The sequence below is a fragment of the Bison bison genome, unplaced genomic scaffold (genome assembly GCF_000754665.1).
Source record: "Bison bison bison isolate TAMUID 2011002044 unplaced genomic scaffold, Bison_UMD1.0 scf7180017864239, whole genome shotgun sequence".
NCBI classification, from domain to species: Eukaryota; Metazoa; Chordata; class Mammalia; order Artiodactyla; family Bovidae; genus Bison; species Bison bison.
Genome location: NW_011494811.1, coordinates 7044390 through 7055501, shown reverse-complemented (window position 1 = coordinate 7055501; position 11112 = coordinate 7044390). Strand labels below are relative to the sequence as shown.

At 44.7% G+C, this 11112-nt stretch overlaps 2 protein-coding genes across 13 annotated transcripts in view; one reads left to right on the top strand and one right to left on the bottom strand.

Annotated features, from left to right (window-relative positions):
- Positions 1-221, bottom strand: part of LOC104993485 (coiled-coil domain-containing protein 170-like) — a 39107-nt gene extending 38886 nt beyond the window's left edge. For 7 of the 12 annotated variants that reach the window (XM_010846782.1, XM_010846785.1, XM_010846787.1 and 4 more), the window contains exon 1: positions 13-84. The gene's annotated coding sequence lies outside the window, so the exon portion shown is untranslated. Of the gene's footprint in view, positions 1-12; positions 95-136 lie in introns of those variants that run through there. The other 5 variants (XM_010846784.1, XM_010846793.1, XM_010846783.1 and 2 more) reach the window with 5 other exon arrangements.
- Positions 222-405: 184 nt separating this feature from the next.
- Positions 406-11112, top strand: part of MTHFD1 (methylenetetrahydrofolate dehydrogenase (NADP+ dependent) 1, methenyltetrahydrofolate cyclohydrolase, formyltetrahydrofolate synthetase) — a 60693-nt gene continuing 49986 nt past the window's right edge. The window contains exon 1 of the mRNA XM_010846796.1: positions 406-569. Coding sequence (XP_010845098.1) covers positions 529-569 — 41 coding nt within the window. The 5' untranslated portion in view covers positions 406-528. The remainder of the gene's footprint in view (positions 570-11112) is intronic.

Genomic DNA, 11112 nt, shown 5'->3' with positions numbered 1-11112 from the left:
CCGCAGGTCTACCTGCAAGCCAACCCGGCGCCTCCAAGCTCCCTACGCGGGAACCCGGTAAGAATCGTACAGCACAGATTCCACGCCCTCAGCCGGCGCTGCCCTCCCGCGCCCGCCAAACTGGTCTCCCGCTAACCTGTGCCTCGACTCCGCCCCCTAAGGTCTGGATTCTAGGCTGATTCCCAATTCAGCTGGATCCCCGCCCACACGATGGCGCATTCTGGAAAAAAAAAATCCTTCCAGCAGCCAATCATGTCCTCCAGCCAGTCTATACAGAGGTCCCTCAAATTCCCGCTGCACTTCAAACCCTCTACTCCTCAGCTCTAAGCTGCCTAAGGGTCCTCCGTCCGTCTGGACTGCGCACGCGCATTCTCATCCGTTGTGTGTGGAGGCGGGGACGCAGGCGCAGTAGAAGTGTCGGCCTGCGCGGTCCCTAGACACGTGTGTTGGGCTGTCCCGCGCAGCAGTGGAGCGAGTCGAACCTCGATTTTGTTGGTGTCCATTGTGAGCGGCGGACTTTTAAAGGTCATGGCGCCGGCGGAAATCCTGAACGGGAAGGTGGTCTCCGCGTAAGCACCTGTCCTTGTTGTTAGGGCGTGTTGGGTTTGCAGGCGAGGACTGTGAGCAGGGTGTGTAGGTTCCCAAGGACTTTTTTTTTTTTTTTTTGCGGGAGGGAGACTTATGGCGCAAGTCAGGCCAGCGGAGTGGGTAGCGAGGACTTTGTCTTGAACCCCTCACCCCTGAAGACTGGGTCTCTGAAACCAAAAAAATGCGCCCCGGACATGATCTGCGTTTGTAGATTGGGTACCTGGTGGCCGTGCCTGCTGGCTCCTCTGCTTCTGGGACAAGTTCTCTTCCTCAGCCCGACAACTATTCTCCCAGAAGTGCAGCTGCCAGAAGAATATGTTTGGGTTGCCTGCAGCATCCCACTCAGAAATCCAGTTACTTCCCTTCCCCGGTAATTTGGAGGGGAGGAGACTGAGATTAATGAGGTAGCAAGACTTTACAAGTTTACCAGGCTGATTAGTGTCAGAGGGTCTCCATCCAAGATCATAGCTTTTTCCTACTACCCCAGAGTCATCATTTGCTAAGTGAAATCTAATAAACATTTCTTTCCCCCTCAATTTCATGCTCCTCTAACAGCTATCTCCTGTGTCCTGACCCTAGAGTTACTTTCTGGTTTGGCTCTTGAGTCCTGACAATATTTTACATTCCTTTTGAGCTCTGCCATTTCTACTCTACCGGGAAATCTGGATGCTTAATTAGTGGATATGATTGCCAGCCTTAATTCCCTGGGAGTAACACCTGGCAGCTTTTTGTTTTGAGAGTTGACCGGAGTGGAGTGAGGGGAAGAGATGAAAGTAGAAGAGGGAAGGATATATTTTCTGTTATCCACCTGCAGGTTTTTCTTGGGACCTTGGACTTCACCTGTTATTTAGTGACAGCCGCAGCTGGCAACAATAATTGCCCCATGAAGCCCTAATTTTGTGTGTACAGGTTTTTGAACGAATTATAGAGTCACTGGTGGTGAAACCCACCTTCAGCCATAATGATTGTTTCCTGGAAGATAGAGGGGAACAAAGAAGGTGAGATGTAATTTAGATGATGGTGGATCTCTCACAGTGGTGAGGAGGAACCCGGAACTTCTAGATTAGAAATCACAGTACTTAACATTTGAGCTCTTTTCTGCATGTGATTTCCTAAATTGCATTGCTTGTGCTTGATATTTGTTGTTTGGTTGCTTATATTCAAACCCACTCCCTTAATCAGAGGCTTTTCTTGATAAAATCTTCGTTTTAGAGAGGCTGAAGAGATAATTTAGGTTTGCTTCTTGGCAGCCTACTGAGAATAGGTGCTCACTGGATATGTTTTGGTTTGAGTAGAGAGCAAATTAAATATGTTTGTAAGCTCCATAAGGGCAGATATGTGCATCACCTTATTTCTGTCTGTATCCATAACACCTGGAAACCTTTCACTCCTTACTAGGTTTTTAGCATTAAGTGAGTTAGCTAACCTCTCTGTGCCAAAATTTTCTCAAATGTAAAATAAAGATAATATCTAGGCCTTTGAATTATTAAGAGAATTGAATGAGTTTCTAACTGAAGAGAATTTAGAACTGTTCCTGGTACAGAATAAGTGTTCAATACATGTTAGCTGTTAACAATTGGTAATTAGTTAATGTATACAGAAGTGATTGATTCATTATCTTTTTGACAGTGATAGTTGCCTTGAGACCTATTTTAGTGGTTCTCAACATAAACTGCACATTAAAATCACTTGGGGAGCTTTTTGTTTTTGTTAATTCTTTTTATTTACATATGAACGTGTACAAAAAAGTGCACCTGTCATAGGTATATAGCTCAATGAGTTTTTCACTGCTAAACTTCAGTAGCACTCAGCGAGAAATAACATTGTTGGCTCTCCAGAAACTCCTCTCTCACTCCCATCCCATCACCACCCTCCAACAAAGGTAATCGCTGTCCGACTTCCAACACTGCAGGTTAGTGTTGCTTGTTTTGGATCTTTATATAAATGACATCAAGTAGTATAAAGTCTTCTGTGTGTCTGGTTTCTTTCAATCAGCCCTGTATTTCTGAAATTATTTCATGTTACATGTAGCTGTAGTTCATTAACTCTCATCGCTGTTTTGTATTCTATGTGAATATGCCACTGTTTACTTATTCACGTACATTTTGGTTTCTCATTTTGGTTGATTATGAATATTGAATAGTGCTATGAGCATTCTTTTACATGTCTTTTGGTGGAGCATATAATATATACATTTCTGTTGGTTAGATCCCGAAGAGTAGAATTGCAGAGTAATAGGACACATATATGAACAGTTTTAGTAGAAATTGCCAATCTTTTCCAAGATAGTTTTGTGCATGTGCAGGTATGTGAGAGGGTTCAATCCCTGGAGGAGAAAATGGCAACCCACTCCAGTATTTTTGCCTGGGAAATCCCATGAACAGAAGAGCCTGGCGGGCTACCATCTATGGGTTCACAAGAGTAGGACACGACTGAGCAACTGAGCACCTGCACATATGCACTTCATGCTTGGTACCTACACTAGACTGATTTAATTGTAGTTGCTAGTGATAAACCACTGGACTCAATATTTTAAAAATCTTTTAAAAGCTCATCCTATGATTCTAATGCATCGTGACCACTTATCTAAACCCTTAACTCCTAGGTTGAGCTTCCCTGGTGGCTCAGACAGGAAAATCATCTGCTTGCAATGCGGGAGACCCAGGTTCAATCCCTGGGTCGGGAAGATCTCCTGGAGAAGGAAATGGCAACCCACTCCAGTATTCTTGCCTGGAGAATCCCATGGATGGAGGAACCTTGTAGGCTACAGTCCATGGGATCACAAAGAGTTGGACACGACTGAGTGACTTCACTTTAACTCTTAAGTCCAAGTTTCATAATTGAAGAGGAGAATGGCAGTGATCTGAAAAGGACTGTTCCAGGTACTGGAAGGATTCCTTTCCCTCGTCTGCTCAGAAGTCACATTGCTGACCTTTTACACTGCCCATGGTTGAGCAATCAGATCGTTCCGCCTAAAACAATTCATAAACAAGCACTAAGACTAAGGACTCTGTGCTTACAGAGGATTTTTCTTTAATGTACTTATAAAATGGCTCTTTCAGACGCAGCCATGGCACCTTGACTTTCATGGAGAGCTTGAATCCAGGAGCAGGTAGAGCTCACAGCAGAGAGGAGAAGCTGTAGAGGGGGGACAGCCTGCTTGGTTCATGCAGTAGTGCAGTCCCTCAGCTCCAAGTGCTGAGGCTGTGGCAGGCCTGGGACTCTTGGCGTCCTGAACAAGAAGGGGTGGGGCTTAGAGCTTGAGCTCGTGGGGCTGCAGGGTGTCCCTACCTTCCCTCTTTTCCTGGGCCAGGGACACTCTTCAGAGGAAAGTAAGTGCAGCCAGGGTTCCTGGGGTCCAGGCGAAGGGTTCCTCATTCCCCAGATTTGCAGATCAGATTCCTGTGAAGTCTCTCTCAGGACAAACTTGCAAAATGTCAAGTTCCCTGGGCAGATTCTGTCCTGATGTAGTGTTTGAATTGTAACACTTTGCTTTCTTCTTTGACGGGGGAGGAAGAATGGGGCAGACCAAGAATCCCATGGTGAGAAATTCTCTAAAATAGAGTTCACACCCATCCTATCCTGCGGTTTAGGAAATAGTTGAGGCAAGAAAAGTGATATGATTTGGCCAAAGGTTGCTCGACTGGTTAATGGCAGAGGCTGATTTAGAATCAGGGTCTTCACCCAGTACATGGTGTTTCTCACCATCAAGTGCTTATCACTTTCCCTAAAAGGAATTTCATAAGTGATTTTTTTTTTTCTTTACACTAGTCTTCCTCTCATTGCCATGCCTCCAGTTCTGCTGAGAAGGCCATCCTAGACTTTGTCTACTTTTACTTTTACTTCTCCTTTTCTGGTAGCCAGGACTGGGCAGAGGTCATCATTCCAAATGTCTTCTCTGCCTGTGGGAAACCTGGATCTGTTTGCCAGTTGCGTCTCTTTGGAAGGAACACTTCCATTTCTTCCTTAGGGGAGTTTCCAAGGTTGTAGCCTGGATTTGAACACTGGGGGAGATCTGAGGGTTAGGGACCAAGGTGTCTTTGGGGATATTTATTCATTCAGTAAATATCTGTGTGCCTCCTATCTGCCAGGCACTCTTCAAAGCCACAAGAGTATAACAGTCATCAAGACAGCCCGCATCCCTACCCTGGTAGAATTTGTGCCCTGAGGGGTAGATGAAGATGGTAAAACTCGTTAAAGCAGGGTGTGAGGTAGTGAGAAGCGCCAAAGAGAAAACCAGTGCAGGGAAGGGGATGGAGATTTTTGAGGCGTGGGGGGTATGGGGTTTGTAATTTTGAACATGAGAGCGTAAGAGGAACCTATTAGCAGAGGTTTGAAGGAGGTGGGGCCGTGAGCCTGCCAGTGTTACAGAGAAGAGGATTCTTCACCAAAAACACAGCCTGTGCCATGGAACTTTGACCTCGCCAGTTATTAAATGACTGCCTGGGGTCAGCAGTGATGGCCTCAGAGAAGCTGAAGGTGAGTGGGGAGGCTGAGTGAAAGTGCACTGACCTTGGTGGTGAGAGCGCCCCCTGGCTTCAGGGAGGAGCTCCTAAAGAAATGATACAAAGGGTGGAAAATAGACTGTCAAAAAACTACCCTGATAACAGCTGTTAGACCAGAAGCGAACCACCATTCGCTTTTCAAAGGGGCCTAATGAAGTGTTGTACAAATTTATTTGACCTTTCCTTTTGCAGTTGAGCCTGTTACTTCCCTGGAGGGATTAAGTCTCTTGATTAAGCCTTCCTTCTAGAAAGGCCGGTTGTGAAGAGACAGATGGTTTGCCCCTTGTCAGGCCACCAAGAGAAGGTGCTCTGAGTTATGGGTGGAGCAGACCCTGTTGATATGCCAGTAACACAGATTCCTGTGGGAGGTCACGGAGTGCTCCCTCCAGGATCACTGGGTGACTTCGTTTACCTACTGCCTTAACATCCTCATCTGTATGCGTGTGTGCCTGCTAAGTCACTTCAGTTGTATCTGACTCTTTGCAACCCTGTGGACTGTAGCCCACCAGGCTCCTCTGTCCACGGGATTCTCCAGGCAAGAATACTGGAGTGGGTTGCCATGCCCTTAGGGGATCTTCCCAACCCAGGGATTGAACCTGCATCTCATGTCCCCTGCATTGGCAGGTGGGTTCTTTTCAAATGCCACTAATGCCACCTCGGAACCCTCTCATCTGTATGTTGATCACCTAATTCATAGGATTGTTAAATTAAATGAGTCATTACTTGTAGAGCATTTAGAGCAGTCCTTGGCACATAGTTAAGTTACAATAAATTGGTACTTAGTACATGTTGAATAAACAGATGATGTTTGTATTTATCCAAACTGTATCTGTGAACGCTGGTTTATCATCTTGAGCCTTAAAATTAGAATGTATGCTACTGTTCAAAGATAAAATGGAACCTTGATTATATGTTTAGCTATAGGGCTAGAAGAACTATTTTCTGTAAAAAGAGTTTGTTCACCACAGTGAAATTGATAAGCTTTTCATTTTGTCCTGCAGGTAAAGTACCTGTAGGCCTTTTTGTGCTTGAAAAGATTTACCTGTAACAAGTTCCAGAGTGTGGACCTTTTGGAAGTTCCATGGAACGGTGACTATCAGTCTCAACCTTGGCTTGAGTCTGAGAGCCTGTGCAGGAGAGCAAGCAGGAGTCCCTGAAAGTGGGGCCTCCCACTGGTTCTTCACCAGGCCACCCAGTCAGGCTATTGGGTGCGTTGTAGGTGGGCTGTGGCAGTCTGGACTGGCAGTCATTTATGTGACCATGGCACCAGCCAAAATCTTTGCTAGGGCTTATCATCCAAGAACATGTATCTGTCCTCACCCACCAGGAGTGTGGGGATAAGGCAGATTGGAATTTGGACAAGGGGCTTTGAGTAGAGGTACATAGTCCCTGTTTATATCCCCATTTGCATGAAGAAGCCTCTGGAAGAAGGGATATCAGGCTGTCCTGGCACAGAGGAGGGTCCCTGGAGTGGAGGGAACAGGCTCCCTTCTCCAGCTGACTCCTGGAGAGGCTGGATAGGGTAAACGTTACAGCCTTGTGTGGCTTTGGGCAAGTCAGTCAGCCTCACTTTCCACTTCTGCATAGTGGGGGCGATGATGATGGTGTTTATCTCCTGAGGTTGCCGAGAGGATTAAACGAGTATATGAGGTTCTCTGAAGAAGTCCTATGTGCTTCTCTGGTTACAGCTGTACCTTCTGACATCTGATCCACAGGGCAGAAGGCCATTGCATCTCTGCTTTGTGAGTTTCCCCCACCTTGATGATTTCCCATAAGGTGGCTCCTGGCACCCTGTAAGCCTTTGACCTTAAGGGAGAGGGCAACTAACCGTGCCACAGGCAGGGTTTCTCCGATACCCAGATCACCGCTTCCTCCATGTTGCAGTTTATGAAACTGCAGCCAGAAGTGACTTGTTTGACCAAGAGTTCTAAGGCTAGTGGCAGACCCTCATCAGCCTATTTTCCTTCCTCTCCAAGGGCTTTTTATTTGCCTGCTAAAAGGAATTGCAATCTTTTACTGGCTAGATTTGGCTCTCCCTTTTAAAAGATGAATGAATCAAACTGAGTCACCTCAGAAAATCATTTTCAGAGTCACAGTCATTTTTGACAGGTTGAAGACCAGTCAAACCACCCTCCTTTGTTAGCTAAACTTTTTTTTTTTTTCCCACTTGCTGAAAAGTTCTTGCCTTCAAGCCTGGGCAGGAGAGGTACAGCTTTGGGTTGCTGATGCTTGATGTGCCTCAGGAAATAGGGAGTGTTTTTGTTAAAGGTTTTGCCAAAGCCTTTCAAAACCAGGGCAGGGAAGAGGGGCAGACTTCTGATTAACGGGGATTATAATTTTGAATATGGAAATTAACCTCATACTCATTATAAAAGGGACTTGTAGGCAAAGATTTGAAGGAGGTGGGGCTATGATCCTGCCAGTGTTATGGGGGAGGAGAGTTCACCGCCTTGCATGATTTAAGATAAATGATTTTTCCTTTGGATGTTAACCTCTGCTTAGTAAGTAAGAAGCCTTTTGGACCTAAGCCATTCCTACCCAAGGCTGTCCTTTGCTGCTGCTGCTGCTAAGTCGCTTCAGTTGTGTCCGACTCTGTGCAACCCCATAGACGGCAGCCTGCCAGGCTACCCCGTCCCTGGGATTCTCCAGGCAAGAACACTGGAGTGGGTTGCCATTTCCTTCTCCAATGCATGAAAGTGAAAGTGAAGTCACTCAGTTGTATCCAACTCTTCGAGACCCCATGGACTGTAGCCTACCAGGCTCCTCCGTCCATGGGGTTTTCCAGGCAAGAGTACTGGAGTAGGGTGCCATCGCCTTCTCCGAGACTGTCCTTTAGTCTTCTCTAAAAGCAGAAAGATCAGGCAGGTCTCTAAGCCTTTTCTCAGCTAAGAGCTGTTGGCCTTTCCTCTTCTCCTGGTGGAGACCCCAGTATTTTCTACACTCTTTCCACATTCCCCTCGGATGCCGACCCAGAGGCCTGCTGAATGTCATCTGCTCTAACATTTAGGTCTGTGGTTAGACAGTCCTGAAATAGGACTAATTCTGGGTGTTGGGCCCTTGCTTGCAGATCCTGAGACTTGGGGCCACTCCATCACATCTCATAACTCTTGCTGCCAGCTGGGGATTACACAGTGGTACCCTGGAGGCCAGATGTAGTTGTGTTTCGTTGGGCTTACAGATTTATTTTTAAAAATTGGATTACTTCCCAACACATTAGTGTGTAATTACACGTAAGAATCTGGTCGCCTGACGTTTTGAAAGACATGTAAAGTCCAGCAATACTGTACTCGGATCCAGCATCACCAATTTGTTGGGTCTGAGGAGAAGCTGTCCCCACTCCCGTGTGAGGGCAGGGGGAAAGGTGAGACTGTACCTGGCGGTGTGCACCCTCTGACAATGCTTTCCTCTGTGTGACCTTTCTCTAATGTTAATGCACTTTTAGTCTGCTTTTAAAATCCTACCTTTTATAAAGCTCAGTTGTGTCCGCCTCTTTGTGACCCCATGGACTGCAGCCTGCCAGGCTCCTCTGTCCATGGGATTCTCCAGGCCAGACTACTGGAGTGGGTTGCCATGCCCTCCTCCAGGGGATCTTCCCAACCCCGGTATCGAATCCAGGTCTCCTGCATTGCAGGTGGATTCTTTACTGACTGAGCCACCAGGGAAGCCCTTTATGAAGCCTTTCTCCACCAATTCAGTCTAGTTTGTAGTTTCCTCTAGGTCAGTGGTTCTTAAATGGTGACAGTTTTGTCCCTCCTTCCATGGCCACATTTGGACATGTCTGGAGACATTTTTGCTTGTCATATGGCGAGTGGCTGTGTGCTGGTGGCATCTAGAAGGAGAAGCCAGGGATGCTGCTGAGCATCCTGCAATGCACAGGATGTCCCCACAACATAGAATTGTCCAGCCCAAATGTCAGTCATGTTGAGATCCATAAACCCTAATCTGGAGACCTCAAAAGCATTTATTTTGTCACTGCGTATATGGATTAATGATGACCTTTACACTCACTGAGAATTTGGAGGTTTATTAGAACTTTACACCAGTTAGCTGTTTTCATGTCATAAGTATCAGGTAAGTCACCGTTCCCTTGGGTCTTAGAGAGTTGGAGAGAATTGGATGGAAGAATTTTACATTATAAATTCTCATTGGAGCATAAAATAGATTCATATTAAGTTTTCAAATATATGTTTGAGGTACCTGTCAAGTTTAGTAAATATTTGCATAAAATTATAATCATTGTAAATATTTCGTTCTTAAACATAATAAAAGAGTACTGGTGTTAGTTGATATGCATATTGATAAAATGTAGTGTTTGATATTATTTCTCACTAAAAATGATGTATCAACAATAAGGTAATTTTTTACATTTATTTTATTGAAGTATAGTTGATTTACAGTGTTATGTTAGTTTCTGCTGTATAGCAAAGTGATTCAGTTCTGTATGTGTGTGTGTACGTGTCTATATATATACATACACACACTCATTCTACTTTATATTCTTTTCCATAATGGTTTATCGCAGGGTACTGATTATAGTTCCCTGGGCTGTACAGTAGGATCTTGTTTATCCATTCTATATATAGAATAGCTGGCATCTGCTACTCCCAAACTCCCAATCCGTCCCTCCCACACCTGCCCTGCCTTGGCACCCGCAAGTCTGTTCTATGTCTGTGAGTCTGTTTCTGGTTTGTAGATAAGTTCATTTGTATCATGTTTTAGATTCCACATATAAGTGATATGATATTTGTCTTTCTCTTTCTGATTTAGTATGATAATCTCTAGGTCCGTTCATGTTGTTGCAGACAGCATTATTTTGTTCTTTTGTATGGCTGAGTAGTATTCCAATTTGTGTGTATCACATCTTCTTTATCTGTTCACTTGCTGATGGACATTTAGCTTGTTTCCGTATCTTGGCTAGTGTGAATAGTGCTGCTCTGAACAGTGAAAGTATAGCTGCTCAGTTGTGTCCGACTCTTTTCGACCCCGTGGACTGTAGCCCACCAAGCTCCTCTGTCCGTGGGATTCTCCAGGCAAGAATACTGGAGGGGGTTGCCATTTCCCTCTCCAGGGGATCTTCCTGACCCAGGGATCAAACTTGGGTTTCTCACATTGCAGGCAGATTCTGGGTGCATGTATATCTTTTAAAATTATAGTTTCATCTGGATATCTTCCTGGAGAAGGAAATGGTAACCCACTCCAATATCCTTGCCTGTAGAATCCCCATGGACAGAGGAGCGTGGTGGGCTGCCGTCCATGTGGTCGCAAAGAGTCGGACACAACTGAGCGACTAACATACACACTGGATATCTACCCAGGAATGGGATTGCTTCATCACATGGCAACTCTACTTTTAGTTTTTAGAGGAACCGCCACCCTGTTTTCCATAGTAGCTGCACCAATTTATTACATTCCCACCAACAATGTAGGAAGGTTCCCTTTTCTCCACACCCTTTCCAGCATTTGTTAAACTTTTTGATGATGGCCCTTCTGACTAGCGTGATGTGATATCTCAGCGTAGTTTTTATTTGCATCTCTGTAATTAGCAACGTTGAGCATCTTTTCATGTGCCTATTGACCATCTGTATGTCTTCTTTAGAGAAATGTCTAAGTCTTCTTCCCATTTTTTGATTGCATTGTTTTTTGTTGTTGTTACTGAGTTGTATGAGTTGTTTATATATTTTGGAAATTAAGCCCTTGTCAGTCGCATTGTTTGCAAATATGTTCTTTAACAAGAAAAATAATTTAATTCAATTAAACTAACTTGGAATTTGAAGTATATACCTTTCTTGGAACACTAGGTGGCCTCAATTGTTTTTACAAGGAACTACATGTTGAGTTTTTCCAAAAAATTTGAAGAATTTTTTAGCAGTATGAGATCTCCAGTGAAAAATAAAACAGCAAATGAACGAAATGAAAATAAAACAAATAAAATCAGACATTTGTGTTTTACTGCATTCTAAAATCTTAACAACCTCCTTGAGGGGAAGGAGAGAAATGTGTGTCCTGGTTTAGAATAGCC